The sequence below is a fragment of the Pezoporus flaviventris genome, unplaced genomic scaffold (assembly GCF_033815535.1).
Source record: "Pezoporus flaviventris isolate CSIRO_AGI_PZ_B2104156 unplaced genomic scaffold, CSIRO_AGI_Pfla_v1 ptg000035l, whole genome shotgun sequence".
Classification (NCBI taxonomy): domain Eukaryota; kingdom Metazoa; phylum Chordata; class Aves; order Psittaciformes; family Psittacidae; genus Pezoporus; species Pezoporus flaviventris.
In genome coordinates, this window is record NW_026892583.1 from 14,543,958 (window position 1) to 14,568,646 (window position 24,689).

Consider the following 24,689-nt stretch of genomic DNA (forward strand, 5'->3'; position numbering starts at 1 on the left):
AAGGTTACTTGTTGGCCTCAAGTTGAATTGCCATTTCTGTGATTTTGCATAACTAAAATCTCTTCAAAGTACCAATTTTTTCGATAGCTTTTATTATCTGTTACAGGAGGATATGTTCATGGAAACTGATGTATTTAAGACAAAGATACTGGGACAAATTTATTACTCTGTTTTCTGACTAAAATAATTCTTAATAAGTGACACTTCTAGAAGGGTGTTCTGAGAAGAGGGATTCATTCGATGCATGCGTACCATTAAATATTAGGTGGAAGGAGAGGTGGAGCAAAATGGAAGAGATGATTGTGCCTGTCTGTGTACAGTTTAGTTTACAAATGTTTGCTCCTTCACCCAAAGAAGCTTGGGTTGTGTATTGATTAAATAAAACAGTAATGTTCACCTGTGAAAGCTTTAAGAGCTGTCATGTTTCGCTTAAAGCCTTCTGAGTCAGTTACTTTACTATTTGCAGTTTGCTTTTTACATTGTTAGGTAAGGTACTTCAACTTCCAGCGACTCAAATACTGTAAATTAGTTAGTTGTAGAAGAAACAATATCTGATGTTACTGTATGCTCACCTTGACACCTTCCATTAGCCATGTTCAGGTACATGTGTTTTTCTGTCTTTGCCAGAAAACTGTGGTCTTCTTTGTGTTGTATAAAGTGTTAAAGCCTGAACCACTTACTGGTGTCTAGCTTCATAAGCCTGCTAAGGTTCATACGAAACTTTAATTTTGAAATACATGTGTCCCCAGCTCTTTTGTCTTACAGATTTAAATAGAAATAAATAACACCCCCAACCCAACACTTTTTTACACTCCTCTCCTCCTCTTTCTAGGTATTAGTTCCTACCACGGTGTCTATGGTTGGCAAACATTTGGGAGCCAGAAAAGATCATCCTGGCTTAAAGAACAAAGAAAACGATGAGAATAGCGGTCCCACTACCACGGTTTTTGTAGGCAACATTTCTGAGAAGGCCTCGGACATGCTCATACGGCAGCTTCTAGCAGTAAGTACAATGGACTGTTAAATTTCATCCTTCCCTGGCTTGATTCACAAGCAGTGAATTGAAACTAAAAGCAGTTAGTCCCACTCACCAGAACAGCAGTCCATTATGCTTGTTTAAAGTCAGTGACAGAAGAGCGCAGCATTTTTAAGCTGTGTATGGCAGTGGACATAAACATTTTTAGTAGTGTTTGCCCTTTTTACGTGTCGTCTTTTGCAAAAGTGGTAAAGTTTTTGTAATGTTTTGAACATAAACAATCTTTAATTAATAATATTTATCTTTAATGCAGAAATGTGGCTTGGTTTTGAGTTGGAAGAGAGTGCAAGGGGCATCTGGAAAACTTCAAGGTAATTGTTCATACTTCTCAAAATTTCTGATAAAATTCTTGTTTTTGTTACCTGGCAGCTTTTCAAATGTGTGACACATTGCTATTTTTAGTACTACCTTTACATTTTAAGGTATTGTACATGATATTTAACTGCTAAATACTTCCTAGTGTTTTCTATCCTTGGAATCAAGACAATTAAAAAAATAGAATTGAGAAAGGGTTTTAAATGGGAAAATGTCTTGGAAACCTAATTTTGCTCACCTTTTTGTTCTGAGACTGAATCAGGAGACCGTCCCTGAGAAAGGTTTACCATTTTGGACTTAGCATCCAAAGGAGCATATTTACAACACTGTTAACAGTAGCTTCTATTACTCTGTGTATTATTCCATTACTGAGTATTAACTGCTCAGTTAAGAAGGTTTTCCTGATGTAAAACATCTTCCTTTCCTGTTGTCAAATTTAATGGATTTATTTTTTCATGTGACCTTTCTTCAGTCAATACAGGAAACAATTTTGGTTACTAATTTTTGCTGTTTTGCTGTGTTTTCATATATTCTCTAGGATAGTAGTTTTCCTTTTTTAAGATGTAATTCAGTTTCTTCAGCTTTCTTATATATCATACTTTGTTTATTTTGCTCTCATAAGGTGATCTCCTCATTTACAACTTTCTGTAACTGTTGTGAAAATCCTAGTGTGAAATATCCCTCGCTGTAGGTCAACAAAGAGCTGGTGATGGATGTCCTTGGTCTTCAGATAATTACAAATCCACCTGAGACATGCAGCATATAGGCTGCATTCCTTAGTTAAGACAGACATGTCAAAAGCTCTATGAAGACAATTGTAGAATAGTTTGGGCTGGAAGCGGCCTTTAAAGGACATTTAATCTGACACCTGCTGCAATGAGCAGGGGCGTTTTCTACTAGATTGGGTTGCTCAGAACCAACCTGACTTTGGATGGGATGCCCTCAGGGATGGGGCATCTACAATACAGGTATTGCTTTTACCTTATGGGCTGTTAGTTATATCAAAGTCTAATGTAGTGAATGATCTTTCTGTCTCTTTATGATATGTACTCCTGGTTTTAAAAAAAGAAGTGCCTGTATTCCAAGTTTACTGATTCAGATAACTTTTTTTACACAAAATGTATTATGTGAAGAGCTTTAACGCTTTTAATTTCAATCATTCATTTTCAGCCTTTGGATTTTGTGAATACAAAGAGCCAGAATCCACACTACGAGCCCTGAGACTACTCCACGACCTCCAGATTGGCGAGAAGAAGCTGCTGGTCAAAGTTGATGCAAAGACAAAGGCTCAGCTAGATGAATGGAAAGCAAAGAAAAAAGCTTCAAATGGGGTATGTATCTGACGTGTGACTTGTTATTTTGACAGGAGAGCAATATAACATACTTGCCACATCAGATTGTGAGTGTGCCGCTTAGTTTTTATTCTTGTCTCTGCCCCTAATTCATTTTAGGATTTTGCCAGAGTCACATTAATGAGTCTGAAGATACGTTGAAAGGCAGTGAAGTGTGAGCTCTTAATTCACCAGCATTGGAACTTACCTGTAAGCTAGATACCTTAAACTGAATCTCTAGAATTAGTTGTGTACTTCATTCGAAAGGGTATTAATACGTGCTATACCTCATGATTCTGTTTCTTCAATTTTGTTTAGAAACTCTTTAAAGTATATAAACTCTAGAAGTAATTGTTACTTTGTCCGTCTGTAAACTAACCATCTAAGGAGACTTGGAGTTTCTTTCCCCTCCACTGATGATCTTCTAGAACATATTAATGAAAAGAAGTAGATCATTCAGTAGATGATGCAGTTATCAGGTAGCGAGCAGCTTTGCAGATATTTAGTAGATGGGGAAATTGATTGTGTACCATTCCTTTCTGTAGCTAAGGATCTCTTCTGGAATAATTGTAGATACTTGATATGTTGCGTTCTGGTGAGATACAAAGATACTTAACTGACAAACTTGCATTAAAATGAATGTTACCTATTTCTTTGCTAAAACAGTATATTTCACACCACAATCAAGATATTTGGCTTGGTCTATAACTATTTTAAAGTTCTGCATCTGTCTTACAGTATTTAAAACAAGTATTTTTCTGTAAAATGAAAGTGAGAAGAGGCTCTTGTTCAGAAAATTAAAAATGCTAATCACATGATAGCAGGTTAAATTGGAATTGTTCTTAAAGGCATGTAAAATACAGTGGGAACACATGTACTTTTTTTAAAATTTTATTTAACCAGAACTAGAGGCATTATGATGACTTGGAGTACTTAACACATTTTTTTTGCTGTGTACTCACGGTATGGGATTAAATGGCTCAATAAAGTGGAGTGCTAACTTCATGGGTTTTGAAAGGCATAATATACTAGCTGTTAACCTAGGCAAGGGTTTGATTTGACTGCCCCTTCCCCTCTATACTTCCTTCTTTCCCATTGGTGTCACTCGTAATACTGTGCCTCACAGCTGATATTAGGAATAAAAGTATCAGTGGAGTTCTTGTACATCTCTCATTTTTTTCTGTGAACTCCTTTGGGTTACAGGCAGTCTTGGGGGGTTGATTGTAATAAAGCAGAGGGTACTGTTTGTGACGTTGGTGAAGACAACAGTATGTGCTGATTCTGTTGAACTGTAGGGTGAGATTAGCTGCAATTTTTTTGTTTGTGGTGGTGCAAAGAAAGGCTGTGAATTGCCAAGGAACTATAATCGCGCTGCTTGTGATTCCTTTCATAACCATTATTGGTGTGCTGGTGCCATTCAAATCCAAACGTTGCAACTTTTTTCTTCTAATATTTTTGTTATTAAGAAATCAAATGTGCACGCCACAACACAATATTTCAGAGACACACCAAGCAAACCTGTATCTAATTAGCTCCTCTCCCTGATCACTTCTTCTCCCTGGACCTCTTCAATACTGCTCCCTGTCACTGCCTTCTAGCTCTTTTCAGCCTGCTCCTCTTTGGCCTGGCAGCCTCTTCAGCTCCAACTGAATCCTCCCTTCCCCCTCATTCTTAGCTGCTGCTCCATCAGACCCTTCCCTCTCCCCCACTCTACCCACCACCTATCGCTTGACGGGATACCCAGCTGGATTCTCAGGTGAGGTTCCATTTTTCTAAAAGGTTCAAGGGATCAGGAGGTGGGCTGCCTTGTGCAGTGTGCAGATCATTGCTCTATCTTTCCATGTAACATTTAGTGAAATGTACTTTGGTTGTGTTCCCTGTGAGGTGGAAAGGGACAAAATGATTAGGAACTACAAAGTAATTGATCAGCAGTAATAAGAAAGTGTTTGCAGTGCAAGGAATGTTTTCCCTAACAATGTTTCTTTAACTCAGTTCTACCATGATAAGTTGCAGCTTGAAAGTTATAGGTAAACATTTGTATTGCACGGCACTTAAGTAGAAGACTTTGAGGAACTGCTGTTGAAATGACTTAAAGTTCTGGAGAATGCAAGGCAGAAACTCTTGACCAAGAGCTGGACTATAGTGATTGCCCTCCTGTGAGCGAGCGTGCACTTTTTTTCTGTCTGCCACCTTTATCATCACTATCTGTTCTATTCTGTTATGCAGTCCTACACTTGCTATCTGCAGCCATTCCATGTGTGGTCCCTATGGTATTGCCAGCCTGAAAAGATGTGACTAAAATCATGCAGTTGATAACTACTTGTAGTTGGTTTGTTTTTTGTGGATTTTTGTTTGTTTTTTGGTTTTGTGTGTTGTGGTTTGGTTTTGTTTTTTAAATGCTGTAGGGCCATGAATGTGGTGATCAAAGGTGAACTTCTGAAATAAAACTAACAATTTTCTCAATTTGTTGATTCCTGTTGCTTTGCCGTTTCTCTTAGAATGCCAGACCAGAGACGACAACTGATGACGACGATGCACTGGATGAGGAAACAAAGAGAAGAGATCAGATAATTAAAGGGGCCATTGAAGTCTTAATACGAGAATATTCCAGCGAGCTCAATGCCCCCTCCCAGGAATCTGACTCTCACCCCAGGAAGAAGAAAAAGGAAAAGAAGGAGGACGTATGTGTTTTGATTTTGGACAAAACAGATTTTTTTTTTCTTCAACTCACCCTTATATAATGGCCAAACCTTTTGCAAATACTTTAAACCTAAACTTCTGATGAGAAAACAAATCAACAAGCATTGATGTCAGCAGCAGTTTCATTTTTATTTATTTTTTTTTTTATAAGTGGAAAGCTAGTCAGTTACAGATGCCATCCCTTCAGGATGGTTTAGGCATCTAAGCACCTAGACTTGTTGGAACAAGAGGTTTGAATCTGGGCAGGATTGAACCAACCTTTCATCCCTCTGAAGGTGGAAATATCAAGTTTAATGCACTTTAGTATGTAGGGTTTTTCAGATGAGAGCTTAAGTAACAACTGTAAAGAGTTCCTGTGCACCGTCCATTTCTATTGAAAGATGCCAGGGTGCTTTGGTAATGGCAGGAATTTGCTCTGGTAGTTTTTGACAAAATTCTCTCTCTGCTTAGAGTATCTATTCTTGTAGTGGGCCTTGATCCAGCTGGTTGCAGCTGTCTTCCCCAGATACGGAAGTTCTTCATTAGCTATATATATGTATACATCACAAACCTTGGAGGGATCCTTCAGGCGTGAAAGGCATATTGTAATCTTCCTGCCTTACCAAAGTCTCTTTTACATGCATGTTTTAATGTGGCTAGATTTGATCAGTTGGTTTTCACATATTGTATAATGCAAAAAAACCTCTGGTGAGCAGGAACTAATGTTCTGATTTAGACCTGCTTCTGTGGATGACCTTTTTATGGATTAAAGCATACTGGAGAAGGGTGAATAAGAATGAGCAAACTCAAACTTAGCCTTTCCAGCCAAGTTTCTAACCATGGGAAAATGGGCTTTCATACCTACCATTCTGCACCTAATACGAAAGAGATTGGAAAACTGTTTGACCAACATTTTTACCTACTTAAGTCTTCTGCAAAGTACCTGTTCCAAGGCAATAATGCAGTTTCAATTGCTTATGGAGTTTGTGTGGTGCAAGAAGCAACATCTCCCTCAGGGAGCCAGTATGTCTTCCCTACAGCATTTTTAGCCATGGCTGACTTGAGGTATAAGAGTGCTGAGCTTAATCTTTCCTTTTCCTCCCTTTGGGAGGAGATGCTTTCTTGGATGAGAATTTACAAATGAGTCACTGTCTAATGCTGTCAGCTGTACTGTATTGGTTTCAAGCCTTGTTACAATGTGTATCATCCTGTGGGTACAGATGTACAGATATATATGTATATATATATATATATATGGCCATGAGTAATGCCAGGTAGTTGAACATTGTAAGAGAGCATTGCAGTCTTGGAAGAGCTGGTTTCTGAGTATGTCCCTGGGACAGAAGGATGTACTTTTAGCTCTGTATGATGTAGAATTTAACCTATCTGAGCTAGTCAAGTGGATGTATAAGTCTACTTGGTCTTTTTAAGTATATAGCACTTTTGGGTTGAAATTACACCCCATCATCATCCCATGATGGGAAGGAGGAAAAGAAACTTGGAAATTCCCATCTTTGGCCTGTGTGGATACAGGTGGGAGTGAAGAGAATGGTCCTAGCTCATTGCTCTCTTATCCTTAAAGGAGAGGGGAGAGAAGGACTGTGGAGGGTGGGGTGAAGATGGGTACAGATATGTTGTGGGGGTGGGTTTGGGAAACTCACCAGCTTTGGGGCTGTTGTCCCTTGTAGAGCTTGGTGTGAAGGCTCCCGCTGGTGTTAGCAGTCTGTTAGTTCTGGATGAAGGCATGACTGGTGTGGGGAAAGTTGAAAATGTGTGTGGGGAGCTGAGAGTGAGTGGAATCTGGTTTTAAACTGCAAGCACGGGGGAACCTCGCTAATTCGCACTAACTTAGTTAGTAGGTGCAATCTACCAAATTTTGCGAATTAGCGAGTAAATAAAATCAAGACATACCCACTGCAAATACACTGATCATTTATATTGGCAAGTGCAGCTTAGTCTTATGTTGCTACCATAGCGTACTAATATCCTGTAGTACACTTGTAATTCAGTGAAGTCTTACCAATATGAGACTTCAGTTATGTATTTTATGTAGTTCAGAGAGGGAGAATTAGCGAGGTTCTTCTGTAATTTTGTTGAATCAAAGAAATGAGATCACAGCAATACAATATTGCTTTGTAGTGCAAACATACAAAACATTGTTTTTCAGAGTAGTGTGCAATCTATTTTTAAAAAAAAAAATCTCCGTGGATTTTTCCGCAGATTTTCCGCAGATTTCCAGTGGCCCCACTGATACCTTATCCACTCATCACCAAGGTTCGTTTACATTGTAGGCTTTGAAAATGACTATGTTTACTGCTAGTTGCCAGATTTGTGACTCTTGTCCATCTGATTTTTTTATTTTTTTTCACTCATTAACATCAGCCTGTCAGGTTTGGTACTGCAGAAGGACTTTGTTTATCTCTTGCAAGACTGGTTGAAAACTTCTAACCTTCAGCTTTTCTCTTGTTCTCCTGTGTCTGTACAGATGGCTCTTAATGCTTGTCCTCCTGTCCCACTTGTTTTTTAGGAGGATATAAATGCTATAGAAATGGAGGAAGACAAAAGAGACCTGATATCAAGAGAGATCAGTAAATTCAGAGACACACACAAGGTAGTATTCTTGTTTTTGCACTTGATACAAATTAGGCTTTTTCAAAATCCAAAAAAGACACTATTAAAAATTTTAGCAGTACATTGCAATATCACTTAAAATGTTTATCTTAGGTTTAATATACATGTAGTTCTTTACAAGTCAAAAAAAAAGACAGCTACCACGTTAAAGTGGCCCTTGACATCTTTATGCTAAGACTTTGAGTGCTACTGAGTATTTTGCAATCTTCTCACTTTTAACATGAATAAAGTTTCTACACATACATTAATTCAAGATATTTATAACTAAAGGCTAAATGGGGCTACAGTATAAGACATACACTTGAGTGTGTTTCTGTAGGTAGATATGTAACATAATCCAAGATTTTATGAAGAGTTGAAACGTGAATTAAAGTTAAGTCTTTTATTTTAATAGTTCTAAGTTAAGAGTGGGGGAAGATTAAAATTAGGTCAGTGGTTACCAGACTTACCAAACTTTAGATGCATGGAAGAACTGTAAATTCCCATAAAGCTAATCTATTCATTGACCCCCACCATTATGATAGAGATCATATGGTGACTAATGCAAGATGAAACTCACAGCTTGGAAAGTAACATGGAATAGGATGTAAGTATGAGCTTCTGTTTTTTATTATACTTATGGATGCCCCCTCAGAAAAATATGCAAAGGGGTAACTGGCTTGGAAACGTTGGTGCACATGAAGTCCCACCTCAGGGTTTCCACTTACAGAAGTTTCCACTAATGCTAGTGCATCTGTGAATGTTTCTGCTCTGGGAAATGATACTTGTGGATAGTAAAGCACAACTATGCATGTAATGTTCTTATTTCAATGTTTAGCTTAAAGTTGGTATTACTTTTTCCCCACAACAAGACTGGAATGATCCTTGGCCTAGGGAATTACCAGCAGGCTCCTCTTTTGAGCGCATGCTTTTATTTCAAAATACCCCAAATCAATGTTGAAAGTACAGCAAGGTGAATGAAGTATGCCATGTTACTGAGCTTTACCACATGCAGTCACTGGGGATGGTACCATGGTTTCACACAGTTGTATCAATGTAAACACAAGTGACTACACGTTGTATGTACATTTGTATTCAATTTTTTTCTTGACTGAAGTTGTTGGAGATAAAAAAAGCCTGGGGAAAAATTCTAGAAGAAATGATCTGGAGAAGCTCAGCAATTGAATGTGAAACTGGTCAGTGGTGAAACTTCAGTAGAATTGTGTTTGATTCCTAGCCCCAAGTTGTCACTGGTGTACTAAGATGAAAGCAAGTAATGTTTTGGAAAAAATCAAACAACAGCCAATAAACAAACAAAAAACGTGCTTCGTTGTTTCAGAAGCTGTTGGGCATTTTACTGCCTTTGATCTGTATTATTGGGGGGGCTATTTGGGATTTCTTAACATTCAAAATCAACTGAAAGTAGTAATTGTGTATATTGGATATGTTTAAAAGGGGCTGTTGAATCTTTAGCAGCTGGCTAATGAGCACAGTGAACCTTTGCATGTTTTTGGTATGAGTATATAAAACAATAACCACAGACTGTCAGGGTATCAGCATTGCAGGGGGCGTCCATTTACAGCACGGACGAGTCTGAAGAGAGCTTAAGGTAAGATTTATAATTCTTCTACCTGTTCATTTCTGTTCATTAATCTGGTACTGTTCCCATCCCATTACCCTTTCAGATCTTCTTTCTTAGGGTGATAGAAGTTGGTGAGGTCAGATTTTGATTATAAAATAGACCAATTTATTTTGTTTTCAATTGGATTTTAAGAAAGCGGACCTACAAAATGGATTTTAATACACCAAGACTTGTCTCTGTGTGTATGTATTTACCCTGGTGTGAATATGTTAAAAAGAAACACACTCTCTTGATATTTCATCACAAACAAAGTTTCTGAGAGTGGCAAAAAAGCAGGAGTTCAACCAAAGAAATTTCTATTGGAACATCTAAGATAACCTGTAAGTATCAACCACTTCAGTATGTAAACTTTTCTTTAAAAGTATATGAAATTTGAGGTAAGTTGGATTTTTGAAAGTTGACAACGTAGTTTAACATCTGACCGTACTGAGGTTTAACACTGTAAAGCTCCTGTAAAATACAGTCCTTTAGAGATTAGTTCTCAGCCCAGTGTATATTGTAGAATCTAAGTTTTGGGTTTTCTCATATCAGTTTTCTACCAATTCCCACCATTTTTAGTCCCTTTTTTCTTTTGTGATTTCAATGTATCCAACATTGGTTTGCCTGTATAGTGCTATCAATGCAATGCAGTTTCGCTGGATACATTAATCACTAGTTATTTAGCTTTATTTCTGTAATCCTTTGTTGGTTCTCTGGTCCCTGGTGCCTGTGGCGGAAGAATACTTACCAGGTAAGAATGCTTTTTAAAGTTGTCTTAAATGCTTTGTTTAAAAGAAAAGAAAAAAAAAAACCAACCCCAAAACAAACAAACCAGAGAAAATACTGTTTCATTGTTCCAGTTTTTAATTTCATTTCAGTGATGGTAAACGTGGAGCCAAAGGGGATATACATGTTTATTCTGCTTAATATTTGTTCAAAAAAAAGTGGTATTCTGGCATCCATCAGGTTGAAATTTGGTGTATTTGGTTGTTATTTGGTATATTTGTGAACCGTGTACTTGCTCTTCCTCCCAGAAACATAGCTTATAGGCAAGGTTAATCCAGTGTTGGCGGTCCATGTCCTAGCACAGCATCTGTAAGTTAACACATAACAATTGCTTCCAAGGATGGATTTATCTATCATTCTGTTGATGTATTTTCTATTGTCTTATAGGAATTCTGGTCATAGGAACTGTTTCTAATTGAAAAAAGTGGCAATTTTGTACAATTTTTAGTAGAACTGTAGCAGGTAACCCTTTAGTTTCTGTGTTTCAAAAGAGCTATTTCCAACCTTTTTTGTAATTCTCTCCATCTTGCAGTGGTGGAAGTTAAGGATTCCATTCAGCAGAGTCCAGTTCTTACCAATGAACTGTTAGAACTTTTTTTAGGGAGGGGAAAAGGGGAAAGGTTGCAGTCCTCTTCACTGTTTAACCACATGCACCATGTGTAAGTGGATAAATTTCTTTACCCAAGTTTTCATATAGGATGGTTTTGGTCTGCCAGGTCTTCTTGGGAAACAACTCGCTGTCCCAGTAAGCATTCCACTGAAATATATTTTCATAGTTGAACAGAACTAATTTATCAGTTAGAAGTTTGCTTTGCTTGTACCCAAGTGGCTTATAGGGCCAATGGAATTTGTGGCCCACCTGAATCATGACTTGCAGTGCACTGTGAATGTGCAGTTCAGTCAGCTTATAATATGAGGCCAGCCCTACTCTAAGGTTGGAGATTGCTGGTCTGTGTAGACCTATGCTTTTGCACGAAACTTAGTCTTGTGATTGCTGCATTTTGATTTCATACTTACGAGTTCCAAAAAATACCCACCAAACCCTATTTAATATTTTAAAATCAGTGGCGGTTTTGGTATTTCCATTACCTGCCTTGTGTGTTGCGCCGGGAATATCCAGTTCCTATAACTACAAAATTAACTATGAAAGTTCTCTTGTTGGTTTTTAGAAACTGGAGGAGGAAAAAGGCAAAAAGGAGAAAGAAAGACAGGAAATTGAAAAAGAACGCAGAGAAAGAGAAAGGGAACGGGAGCGTGAACGAGAAAGGAGGGAGCGTGAAAGAGAGAGGGAGCGTGAACGAGAGAAGGAGAAGGAGCGGGAGCGTGAACGAGAGCGAGATAGGGATCGTGACCGAACTAAGGACCGAGACAGAGACCGTGACCGAGACCGTGACAGAGATCGTGAAAGGAGTTCCGATCGCAACAAGGATCGTAGCAGATCAAGGTAAATGCATTCAAGTTGGTATTTATTTCTGGTTTTTAAGTGCTGTTTACTAAGTGTGTATAGTCCAGCATATCAGCTGCTATTCAAGAGAATGGTCCTTTTTATAGATCAGCATAAAACTAGGAAATTAAAATCTTAGAAAGTGTATTTACACAAATTGGAAGAATACCTGTTTGCCTCCACAGCACAGGAATGCAAGGACCGCAATATGCGTAAGCAACTGCCCAACCATGACTCAACCGTAGTGGTTTTATGTCAAATCTTTTTCATAGAATCGTAGAAAGGTTTGGGTTAGAAGGGACCTTAAAGATCATCTGGTTCCAACTCCCTGCCAAGGGCGGTGATACCTTCCACTAGACCAGGTTGCTTAAAGTCCTGTCCAACCTGGCCTTGCAACCATGGGTAGCTTTACTCCTAATTGAGGTTCTTTTATGTGTGTGGTTTTTAAGGTTAAGTACATTCCTTTGTTATGGGGGAAGAGGGATGGGTGGTTTTTTTTTTTTTTTTGCTGTTTTGTTTGGGGTTTTGAATTTGTTTAGGGTTTTGGGGGGGGGGTGTGTGTTTTTTTTGTCTGTGTGTGTGTGTTTTAATGAAAGTAGGGGATTCCTTTCAGTCTTAAACTGTGGCTAATCTGTCAAGCTCTAAATACTGCTTTTTACCTTCTTCACCATAGGAAAAAATAGGTGTTTCACTTTAAATCATCTTGTCAGTAGGGTTCTTGTTGCCTGTAAGCCATGTAAACATGGAAGATTTTTTTAAGCATACCCTTAATTTGTGGGGGTTTTAGCTGTCATTTATGGAGAACTACTAACACAGTCTGATAAGAACTGCAGTGTGCTCACTGTTAGTTTCTGTAGATACTACTATTTAATGGTGGTACTCAATTACTTTTAGGTAAATGGGGTTTTGAGTATATTACAAGTACTGATTTATGCCCATTGCTGTATCTGCCATTCATCTTGTACAATTGCAGGAGAATAACTTGTAAGATGCTAGAAGCAGTGCATTATGTATTTGAAGTGAAATCATTTGAGTGGAGAGGAAGGCGCTTGTAGTTAACTTTGGACTTCCTTCCTTCAGAGAAAAAAGCAGAGACAGGGAAAGAGAACGGGAACGGGAGAGAGAACGTGAGCGGGAACGGGAAAGAGAGCGTGAGCGGGAACGGGAGAGAGAACGTGAGCGGGAACGGGAACGGGAGAAAGATAAGAAGAGAGATCGTGAAGAGGATGAAGAAGATGCCTATGAGCGCCGAAAATTAGAGAGGAAACTGCGTGAAAAAGAAGCTGCATATCAAGAGGTAGGTTGGGAATTTTAAGTTTCCTTAAGAAAAAATTGTTTCTGAGTGGTGATTAATAAGTGTTCTTCTATAAAATGCATCATTCTTTCTCCCTCTCTTTTCCTAAATTTATTTTTAATCCGTTGACTGCATGAACTAGGCCAGAATATGTAAGTTACAACAACTTTGGACTTCTTATTCTGGCATTTTAAATTATAAATAAATCATTTGCTTAATTTTAATGAAGTTGGTTTTAAACAATAACCCAAACTAACTTCAGAGTAGTAATACTGTTCTTGAAGTGCTTGAAATTGGAGTGTGTGTTTTTTCTTTTGTTGTAGCGTCTTAAAAACTGGGAAATCAGAGAACGGAAGAAAAGTCGAGAATATGAAAAAGAGGCTGAAAGGGAAGAAGAAAGGAGGAGGGAAATGGTAAGGCTTATACTTGTAATTTTCCCTTCTTGTTCTTTGGGTCCCATTTAGAATGGGACTTTCTACTACTATCTACAGACAGCGATGGGGCTCTCATTTTATATAAACATCATATATATTTTTATACAAAACAAAGTTAATAGACTTTAAACAGAAATGTCTAATAACTGGGAGTACAGTTGAGAGTCTAGAAAGCAAAGTCTAGTGGCTTGGTCTTGTGAAGGGAAAAGAATGAGAAGTAGGCAGCTGCAAAATACTGGGGTTTGATAATCATGCACTATTACATCTGTAACCTGTATTTGTGTCAGATTTGTAGAACATAGTAAGCTTTGCTATGTCATGCACATAGAACTAGACCAGTCCTTTTATTTCCAACCTGCTCATGTGCCTGTACCTTCTGTAATACATGATATCCTAATCTATCTGTTTTGCAAATGTCTCTTTAGTTCATTAGTTGTGAAATTACCAGTTATCCATGTAACGCTTGGAAGTTTTGTTAAAAAAAAAGACACTGTTGGAAGATAGATGCTTATGTAATCTCATACTTCTTTATGCTTCAACACAAAACTTATTTTAAATTGTGGTTGTACTGTTTCACGTTACAATTCTCCTAGAGAAGGAGAGAGAATATGAGAGAGTTCTAAATAGGAGATGGATTGGGAATTATTTCAAGGCAGAATATGCAGAGATACACAGGAAAGGGAAGAAAAAGGGGAAGAAAACCCCAAGCCCCCTGGAAAACACGTTGGTTTATGTGGAATCTAATTTTTCACTATAAATGTTTGAGAATGACTCAAAAATATTTTTCTGTTCATGATTCTCCTGGATGCTGGCTATGGATTGCACTTGCAGAGAGCAGTGTGAAATTCTGTGCTGAATTTACAACCGAAATCATGATCTGTTTCTCAGTCATTAGCATTGAAATATCTTGCTGTTCTTTTAAGAATATTGCTTATAGACAAGTTAGAATGTCCTAATTTATATTCTCCTTAAAGAACTACTTATTTTCTTTGTTTTTTCTTCTCTGTTTTATCAGATGGGGGGAAGATGTCTCCTTTTCTAGTCCCTTCCTCCCTCCCTTCAGTTTTAGGCCTGTGCATTGATACTGTGCCACATGGTTTGGATTAGTAACACAAGAGTGCTTATCCTAGAAGTAGCCATTAGGTTTGTTTCTATGCATAACTAATTATTTTTTTAAAAAGCATGGCTCTTGAAACAAAATGGCACTGATGAAACGCACTTAAGCTGCCGTGTTAAAATATCCAATACCAGACTTAGGAATTTGAAGAACAGGAACTTTGATCCTCTTCTTTTGTGATGTAACAAAAGGGAGGGGGTATATTTAAAAAACCTTTGAAATGCTAATAACAGAGTTGTAGTGTGCAGGTCATAGCCATGATCCCAGTGGACCTAGTGGATGTACCATCTGCTGTTGAGCATATGATAGCAAGTTGAGAAGTCCCTGGAGCATAATGCAATTCTAAAACCTTTCCATTTTTTGTTTGGAAAATCCTATTTTTAGTTTGAAACATAGTATATATAAAATAAACTTACTAATAATATTACTAGATTTTAAACTCTTAGAAAGAAAACCAGAAATTATTCTGTAACATTACTTATTTTTCAACTTCTTGCAGGCAAAAGAAGCCAAACGGTTAAAAGAATTCTTAGAAGATTATGATGATGACAGAGATGATCCAAAATACTACAGGTACGTCTTTCTATTGATTACTAGCAATAAAATCTTCATTGCTCATTTTAACACAGCTGTGGGGTTTGTTGGCAGAGGGTTATGAAGTTTATATTTGACTGATTATTTTGTGAGGTAAGGGTTATATACTTATCTAAATTATTTCAGTGTCACTTGATAAGTACCAGAGGGAAAAGGGAGGCTCCTTAATGCTACTTGTTAATGCTTGGGAGTAGTTGCTCCTTCCTATCCCTCAACTTGTGGGTGAGGCAGAGCAGAGATCAGCGTAATACCAGAATAAGCTAATGAGGGCAGGGAAAAGCTAGCAAGCATGCTTCTCTGAAAAATTCACTATAAGGAAGCTGTAAATTGCATGAAGAACAAGATTGTTAACTCTGTAAAGGATGGGGAAGATTCTTCAGCATAGGACTAACTAAAATTTGTATAAAAATAACATCAGAATTGGTTCTTGACAAAACATGTAAAATAATTAGGTTCTTTTTCTATGGAGATTGGCAGTCCCATTCTCTACTGTGTACCCCATCTGTTTTATGTGATGGGGTAAATTCTGTATAGGAAGGTTGGGAACCGGTATCTTGGATTCTTCTGTTACAAAAATAGACCTCAAATGTTTGTATGAATCTACTTTTCACTTAGTGGAAGAAACGTCTGTATCAGCTATTTCGTGTCATACAAGGTTCTCATTGGAATGTTCTTTGGAGTACAAAATCTGTATCTTTTGTAGGGGTAGTGCTCTTCAGAAGAGGCTACGAGACAGGGAGAAAGAGATGGAAGCAGATGAACGGGATAGGAAAAGGGAAAAAGAAGAATTGGAAGAAATTAGGCAGCGCCTTCTGGCAGAAGGACACCCAGATCCAGATGCAGAACTCCAGAGGGTAAGTAGCTGCTGGTCTGACAGGAAAAAAAGAGCCCTTGGTATTCTGGTGGTATTGAGCAAAATCAGATGAGAGATCTGATAGTTAATATCTGTTCTGTTTACTTTTTCTTAAAAAGAAGTCCAGGTAAGCAGTAAGAATGCTGGAAACAATAACTTTCCAGAATGTGAATAAGAATAACTTTCCAGAACTGTGTCTGGATGGAGTTTGAAAACAAATATGATTGATCATTGTTTCCAACTATAATGGCAGTAGTTGCATATATTTGTTCTTGAATAACAGAGTTCTCTGGGAAATGGAGGATCTTTAGATTCTTTTCCAACAGTACTGTTTTTGAGAAAGTTTCTGGTTTTGCTAATTGTCTGTTTCATTGCAGATGGAGCAGGAGGCTGAGCGGCGTAGGCAGCCACAAATAAAACAAGAACCAGAGTCTGAGGAGGAAGAGGAAGAAAAGACAGAAAAAGAGGAAAAAAGAGAAGAGCCAGAGGAAGAAGAGGAGGAGCCTGAACAAAAGCCCTGCCTTAAACCAACTTTACGACCCATCAGTTCTGCTCCATCTGTTTCTTCTGCTAGTGGAAATGCAACCCCTAACACACCTGGTGATGAATCTCCCTGTGGCATTATTATCCCTCATGAAAATTCACCAGATCAACAGCAGCCGGAGGAACATCGGCCCAAAATAGGACTTAGCCTCAAACTGGGCAAGTTTATATTTTATTTTCATGTTCTGTGTAGGATCAGAACGGGAAAAATACTAAGCTGAGTAGCCAGACAGTTTTCCAAATATATTTTTTTATGTACTTGCATCAAGATGTTATCTAAATGCTGCGCTTTATTTCTGTGATCCAGAAGATATGTTTTGTAGATCTCTGTTAACAGAATCTGGACTGGAAAAGGGAGGGAAGGCTCAAGGCTTGCCATTTTTTTGTAATGCTCTGAGCTGGGAATAGTTATTTCCCCATGCTTTTCAACTTTAATAGATCTCTAGATGTATCTTTTAAAACTCTCTCATACTTTTGTTGATGTAAGTATATGTTAGATTTAAGCCTTAGATCTGTTTATTCACAAAGAGCTTTTTGAAAGAAGAAAACTGAAAGTAAGATTAACTTCCTCTGAGAGTAGCACAATGAATTGATGACAGTTGTGACTGGAACTTTGAGTGTAGAGTTTTAGTACTTAGGAATTTAAAAAAAAATTCTGTTCCGAGCAGCAGAATTGAGGATATTTGTATTCCAGAATGTTTATGCATTAATTATCTTTTTTCACTACCCTGGGGCTGCAGTGTGAGCTCATACTGTGTTAGATTTTGAATAAAGAGAGCCAGGATGGTATTCAGCTGATTTAATGCTTTTCCTATAGCTAGAATTGTTGCAGCCTTTCACTTCCTAGCTCTGCTAAGGTTTGAACTTATGCTATAATCCTCCATCAGTCAGGGTGCTAATTGGTTTCAGATCAAAGAAAGAAGACCCTATTTTGCAAGCATCTTGACTGAACTCTGAGATACTTACCTCTTTTACCGTTTTTATAACATACTGTAAGAGATTTAAAAACTGATGCTAGGCATTCACAGGCATTTCTATAATATAAAATGACATTCCTCAAGAAATGTGTGAAGAGCAACCAAGCTTTGGTTACAGTTTACAAATACGTTATTCTGCCCTTTGGGTTGTAGGTGCCTGCAATAGTCCTAATCAGCCCAATGCTGTAAAAAGGAAGAAGCTTGCTGTGGATAGTGTGTTCAATAAATTTGATGATGAAGACAGTGATGATGTACCCCGTAAAAGGAAACTTGTTCCCCTGGATTATGGAGATGAAGATAAAAGCAGCATCAAAGGCAGTGTCAACACAGAAGAAAAACGCAAACATATTAAGAGTCTCATTGAGAAGATTCCCACAGCCAAACCGGAGCTCTTTGCTTATCCTCTTGACTGGTCAATTGTGGATTCAGTAAGTTGATTGATTGTCTATATATTATACTTATTCTGAAGTATGCCTGCTTATTTTTGTTTGGTCTCTCCTGAACTGTTGCTGCAAATTGTCTAGCCGTTTAATGAGACAGGGGAGAAAAGGTCCTGTGAAAACATGTTTGGCTGTCAGAAATACAGATGCCACATCAGTAGGGGTTATCTCACTGATAGCAAAATTCCGCTGCATTGTTGTTTGGGTCTTGGAGCTGCCTGTCTGTCAGTATGGTCTCAAGACAGTTTATGGAAATTTATGGAGTTTGTCTTTTTTTTCCAGACATTAATGGAACGTCGAATTAGACCATGGATCAACAAGAAAATAATTGAATATATTGGTGAAGAAGAAGCCACGCTAGTTGACTTCGTCTGTTCTAAGGTTAGTATCTTCCTGTGTGAAGTTTGGGGTTTGCTCTGTGTTTAAGGTGCAGTATCTGTATTTGAAGGCAGTCTGTTCTTAGTTTGTCTGTAATCTGTAATGGTCATCAGAGACGGTGTTCTTGGGATCAATATACACATGGTAGATGCTGTCTGTTACTTGTTGCATAAACATCTGGAATTGGATAAAGAAATGAGCAGTTAAAGAGCAGCTCTTCTAACTGATAGTTTTATCATTAGATTTCAGAGTTGATATCTTATTGGCCATTAACATTTTTAGCTTAAAAGTAAGATTTATTTGAAATCAGGGGAAAAAGCTAGTATCTTGATTTTTACATGTATTTTTTGATCAACCAGATTAGCTTCTTAAAAAATTCTTTAGATGCTGCTGTTGCTTTAGTAGTAAGCAAATACTGAGGTTTTAGAGTTACCATTAGAAGTCATTCTGCTATACCTTTCAGCTGTTGCATGAAACTGTGCATAGCTTCTGCCATAGTTACAAACTAAATTCTGATAACTTGCCTTTTTTAGTCTACCACAACAGCCCTGTGGCTTTTCATCAACATGGAATTTCAAAAACTCTTTTCAGATTTCATGGTACTCATATTTGTAATGACTTTCTCAGTTTGTCTTTTAGGGCTACTGTATGAGAATGATAGTTATGTGGTGCAGGAGGTTGGTAAACAGTGAAAAGAAGTGGAATATTTTCCAAGCTTAAGTTTTTATATATGTGTGTATATTAAAAAAAAAGGTGTTTTCTGGTATTGAAAGACAGTTTCGGTTGGGAGGGGACTAAGTTGAAATACTTAATTGAATTTTCCATCTGCATGTTATGAAGAATTTTGCCTTTGTCTTCTAATAGGAGTTCCTTGTTTAAGGAAGGGGGGCTTATTCCTCAAATTAGGAGAGCTTAACTGGAGATGCAAGGATAGCCAGCAAATACAGGACCTGTTAAATCTTTGGGCTTCCTGGAACTTGTTCTTCAGAAAATAGCCATAAACTAGCACTCATTATGATGGAATCTGATGTAGTTTAATACTAATTTTTGCACTGGCTAATATTGGGAACTAGTGAACTGTGAATACTTTTTGCATGTGTAAAGCATACAAAATCCTTGAGAATTAACTGGGTTTTGTCCAGAGAGTTTATATGGTTTACCTAGAGTCTTCAGTCTAAAAACATTTGAGGGTTTTGTTTGTTTGGTTTTTTTCAGGTTATGGCTCACAGCTCACCACAAAGCATACTGGATGATGTTGCCATGGTAAGCACAAATTATGTAACTGATATACTTCCTACATTATACTGAAGCTAATAGTCAATTCTGCAAAATAGTAGGAGCCCATGACAGAAATATTTGGCATTCATAGAACATGCATAGGAAATAAGCATTAGATAGGAAAGCTGTTTGATTAAGCAGATCAAACTTCGTAGTTCTGATGTGTCTAGAATTAGTCTTTATAACTGGAATGCCTAACCTAAAAATAATGTATAAAATGTGTATTTCCTACAGGTACTAGATGAAGAAGCTGAAGTTTTCATAGTCAAAATGTGGAGGTTATTGATATACGAGACAGAAGCAAAGAAGATCGGTCTAGTGAAGTAAACACTCTCCTTGCTTCTAGGGTTCCATTTCGATCTTTGGCTTTTCCCCCTTTTTCCCCCCATCATTCAAAGACTTTGAATTTTCTCTGTTCTCAGAGACTTGAGACATGTATTTTTTTATGTAGAAAATGTGAATTTTTTTTTTTGTCCTCTGCTCTGAGGTCCCCTTTACCTTCTCAGTTAGTTATCTGAATCCTGCATTGATTCTCTTTATAATTCACAAGGTACAATTACTGGTATGTTTTATAAGCTGCAGCTACTGTACATGCTCTCTGGTAATTTTGTTATGCTACTCTGATTCCTGTAAATACTGAGGAAAAAAAGCCCCTGTTTTGCAAAATACTGGCACTTAAAATGGAATTATATCAGTTACAGATGAAGACAAATGGTTTCACTGCAAATTATCAGTGATTTTTTTTGTTTGTTTGTTTTTTTTTTTTTCCCCATACCCTCCCTCTTTTTATTTAAGGAATTATCAGAAGGCAATTTAAACATGAGTGGTTTGAACTGCTTTCACAGAACAGCTTTGTGTGTTCATTTTTTCCCCTCATCTGTCTCTGGAAAAGGAATTCCCTCAGACTCTTCATTCTGATGTGAACCAGCAGTAGTCTTGGTACATTGCCTATTTAAGATTACTAATGAAGCTGGGAACTCAAATCTCTTGCAGGTGCTCTGCTTCTGTCCTAGAAAGTGCAAATTACAGCAAGTTTTTTATTCTTTGCTCAGTTAAAAGAAGAGCAGGACCTCAATTCAATAAGTGCTACTTGATGATTTAGGGTTTTTTAAAAACTAGGGTATCTTCTGCTCAGTTTCAGTTTAGCCCTTTCCTATTATGCCTTCTGTCTCCAAAATAACCAGATTTTTTTAATAAGAAATTATTTTTAAAAATATATTTTTAGTATTTAGGAAAAATTTGTTTGGAGGAACTGACCATAACAATTGACAAAAACTAAATCATAAGTTTTCAAAGCCAACGTCTTGTTTTTATCCATACTGTTAAACTAGCCCTGACTTTTGTTTTCTACTGGTAAGCAGTCTGTGGTCCACAAAAAGAGGGTAATATTCTCCTGCCTTGTTTGTATGGGTTTTTATAAATAGGCTGATGGGGTATAAATGATGAGATGTACTGTAAACTGCATTTTTTATCTCATACCTGAGTAAGAAGACAAATTGATAATATGCTATGAACTGTTTTGATTGCAGGAGGACCGTGTTCCAGGGAGCAAACTGTCTCAGAAACATTTTTAATTTTTAAAAGCAATTCTTAATAGCAAACAAATTGAGTAAAGGTGTTTCAGTATCTCTATATTGTATTTAAGTGAAGGATACAGGTTAACCTGTTCAGAAAACATAATTGTGACCTTGAATTACTAGTTCTTTGTATTGGGAGAGGACAATTGAAAACACTGTTCTTAACAAATGGGATTGTGTAAAGGTTCCACCCTGTAAATATTTCAGATATTAAAAATGTATATATTTGATTTAAGGGCTGACATTCTTTTGGAGTCTTGTGCAGCATGCAGTTCTATTTAACATTGGTTTCTGAATCAACAGGCGTTCCCAAATGAGGGGTGGGTTTTTTAAAACTACCTCCTGCTTTGTCAGGTGACTCAGAGCCTGAAAATTCAGATGTGATCCCAATACGTTCTTTCTTATCCCTGTAGTACTCCATAGCACAAAATGTTCTTTTTTTAAATTGAAGTGTAATGTTCAGATGTTATTTTTATGTTGCACTTGAATTTGTGTGAGAATGTTTTGGTTTACATCCTTACATGCTGCAACCTTCCTCTTTTTTTCTGCAACTTGATATTATCCTAAGAAGTGACTTCCTTTTTCTCCCCATACAGTTTTGCATCAGCATTTACCAAAAATTCTCCAAATTATAAATAAATTCAGAAGTTGATCTGTTTGTAATAAACACAGAGAAGAGGGAGAGTGAACTTCATGTAGTGCTTTTTCTCGTGCTGATAATGCATTCTGTCTCTGCCATTATCAGTAGTTAAGCCAAATGTGACAAAAGCATTGTAATGCCACTGTGTGCCAGATTGCCTAACATCCTGTTGAGATTCTTCACTGAAAGCTCAAGTTGTGAAACTTGAGCTTATTTTCTTCTGCCCGAAACTAAAGCTGTATATTCATCTGCTGTATTGTCTGTGCACTGACATAGGCTTGTACTCTTCCTAAGGAGACTGAAGGCATCTGAGTTAGGAAGACATCTAAAATTTTAGCTGGAGTGTGAAGTATCCAGGTAAATAAGTATCTGGAAGTAGTTGTTAGTTATTCAAAATAATTTTGTGGAAGTTGAGGTTTTCTTCAGTAGTGGAAAGAGAAATGAGTGTTCACTGTAGTATGTCTGGCTTGGCTTATATGAGTACTTCAACAAATCTTCCTCTTTAAGAATACAAAATGTTGCTTTATAAAGTCCCTTCTGATGTTTATCTCTTACTCATGGGTGTTTTGTCAGCAATAACTATATTTTGTGTCTGTGATGCGGGGGGGGGTAGAACACAAATTACTGCTGAGAGTTTCTTAATACAGAAGGTAACTGCTAACTTTTTCTTTCAGTGTGCAGTAACAGAAGTATTTCAAGATAAACTTGGAAAATCTGGAGTAGAAAAAGCCTTTTTGCCAACATTACAATACTTTACTGTCTGAATATGTGATTTAATGTGCACTATGTGCATTATGTTAGTAAATGCACAGATTAAGAGTATACTGAGAGTGAGATCCATCAGCAAAGTTATGTATGTTGCCAGCAGGTACTCAGTGCAGCATGCCATAGTATGATCCATTCTGTGATGGAAAGGTACTTTGAAAGTTCCACATAGTATGTGTGTGTAGGAATCAATATTTATACAACAGAACTGGATATACTACTTATTGATCTGGACTTCACTGTGGAACAAGGCTTTGCACCTTAACCTACCACATGCCATTAGTCTCCTGATAATGATTCTGCATAACAGCCATTGCGTATTACTTGAAATATATGAGTGCAAAATATAAAATGTTGCTGTTTCCATTAGTATGGAAACCCTGAAAGCAGTGTGAAACTATGAACAAGTAAAATACATTACCAAGAATGATATATTTTTTTATATTGCTGTTAATTTGGTAAGAGACTTTTTGTTCTATAGTATTTTCTTAGAATATTCACATAATGATTTGGTCTTTCTAATTTTGGGTACTTCCTTCTTCCCTTCTCTTTAAGCAGGAGCCTGCACTAAAAATAACCATCTAGCTAGATGATTGTGGCTCTAAATGTGGGCAGGAGGAAGGTCCCTAACAGTAAGTTTAGCTTCTTACTGAATTCCTATTTCTTACTACTTATGCTTTCCTGTTACTGAGAGAGCATTAGACCTTTCATGCTTTTACTAAATGGAGTTACTAGATAGCTGCTTGCAGGAGTAGTATTTTAGAAAATGGATACACTTAAAACTGAAAGTTGTTAGCTTTTGTATTACAGTAAGATCACACTTTTTCATATTCTGTATATATGGTTTCCTTTGTTGGAACAGTGGATGATGTACATGCAGACTTACACAACCTTGTACGTGGCTGTGAAAAATGAGCAGTGTAAGGTATTGCTGATCAGCATTTTATCATAGATCAAACAGGTATCAATAGTATAAACAGAGAGTAGTCTAGTACAGCTGCATGTCCATGTTTGGCTTTTTGTTTGTTTTTATCTTAACATGCAGTTTTACTTGTTAATGGTTAGGCATCACTTTTGATCAGAAAATGGCTTCTTTTAAATCCACTTCATGTGCATATGACCTATTGAAACTTGGTATTTCTGTCAGAATGCTTATGTAAAACCTAACTGTAATGTGCAGTACAGTTCTGGCACTTCATTTTCCCATAGATCTTCCTGTAGTGTAGTCAAATAGTGAAATACAACATGTATTTTAAACATGCAGCATTACATAGTCCCTCAGAGATGTCACTTTTATATTTAGAATGATTACATGTATCAGCATTTCCTGTATCATAGTAACCCAGCGAGGTTATGCACTTTTAAAAAAGGAACTGTGGATTACCCTTCCTGCATCCTGGATGGCAAGGTAAGTTTCAAGTTTGAACTCTCCTTTGTTTCTATCATACAAGTCACAGCTCTACTAAAAGCTTCTTGAAATGATGCCATGCTGACTTTAGATTAAGTTTTGATAATGGTTTTACTTTGAAATGCAAAGATCACTTCAACTTAATTTCATGTTGTGGTGGTGTTTTTGGTTTTTTTTTTTTGTGGGATCATTTTAAGATGGGGTTCCTACCGTTTAGCAAGTGCATGACTTAGATTCAAATAACCAAATGTATATTTTCGTCATACCACTCTTTACTTGGCAACATCTCTCACCAGGTTAAGCAGGACAAGCTGCATTTCTCTCGTAGGCCTACTCTTGGCTGACATTTCAAAGAGCGCTCACTCTCTAGTACCCAACCAGCCTCCTCGTAGTCTGTGATTCTACTTCATGCTTTCGCTTCACGGCAAGGTGTGGGGTTGCTCTTTCAGAAACGCTGCTTCCTGCCTCCCGCCTGTCTGCGGGTGTCGGTGATAGCCGGATTACGCCTCCCGGCGCTGTGGTTGCGGAGGTGCGTGCTGGCGGACGGCAGGTGCCGGGCGGCTCCCTGG

The 24,689-nt window shown here is 37.5% G+C and overlaps 1 protein-coding gene and 1 long non-coding RNA gene across 3 annotated transcripts in view; one reads left to right on the forward strand and one right to left on the reverse strand.

Annotated features, from left to right (window-relative positions):
• RBM25 (RNA binding motif protein 25) overlaps nucleotides 1–21,537 on the forward strand; it is a 29,624-nt gene extending 8,087 nt beyond the window's left edge. The window contains exons 4-19 of one of the 2 annotated variants that reach the window (XM_061462676.1): nucleotides 833–1,003; nucleotides 1,290–1,347; nucleotides 2,522–2,682; nucleotides 5,181–5,363; nucleotides 7,582–7,635; nucleotides 7,889–7,972; nucleotides 11,548–11,822; nucleotides 12,903–13,119; nucleotides 13,440–13,529; nucleotides 15,167–15,240; nucleotides 15,965–16,115; nucleotides 16,492–16,816; nucleotides 17,788–18,062; nucleotides 18,357–18,455; nucleotides 19,668–19,715; nucleotides 19,965–21,537. In XM_061462676.1, coding sequence (XP_061318660.1) covers nucleotides 833–1,003; nucleotides 1,290–1,347; nucleotides 2,522–2,682; nucleotides 5,181–5,363; nucleotides 7,582–7,635; nucleotides 7,889–7,972; nucleotides 11,548–11,822; nucleotides 12,903–13,119; nucleotides 13,440–13,529; nucleotides 15,167–15,240; nucleotides 15,965–16,115; nucleotides 16,492–16,816; nucleotides 17,788–18,062; nucleotides 18,357–18,455; nucleotides 19,668–19,715; nucleotides 19,965–20,057 — 2,358 coding nt within the window. In that variant the 3' untranslated portion in view covers nucleotides 20,058–21,537. The remainder of the gene's footprint in view (nucleotides 1–832; nucleotides 1,004–1,289; nucleotides 1,348–2,521; nucleotides 2,683–5,180; nucleotides 5,364–7,581; nucleotides 7,636–7,888; nucleotides 7,973–11,547; nucleotides 11,823–12,902; nucleotides 13,120–13,439; nucleotides 13,530–15,166; nucleotides 15,241–15,964; nucleotides 16,116–16,491; nucleotides 16,817–17,787; nucleotides 18,063–18,356; nucleotides 18,456–19,667; nucleotides 19,716–19,964) is intronic. The other variant, XM_061462677.1, reaches the window with a different exon arrangement.
• LOC133273957 (uncharacterized) lies at nucleotides 10,393–24,658 on the reverse strand. The gene is made up of 2 exons (XR_009744972.1): nucleotides 24,414–24,658; nucleotides 10,393–10,685 (listed from the first exon to the last, which is right to left on the reverse strand). It is a non-coding gene; the product is annotated as an uncharacterized LOC133273957 (long non-coding RNA).
• Between the last annotated feature and the right edge of the window lie 31 nt (nucleotides 24,659–24,689).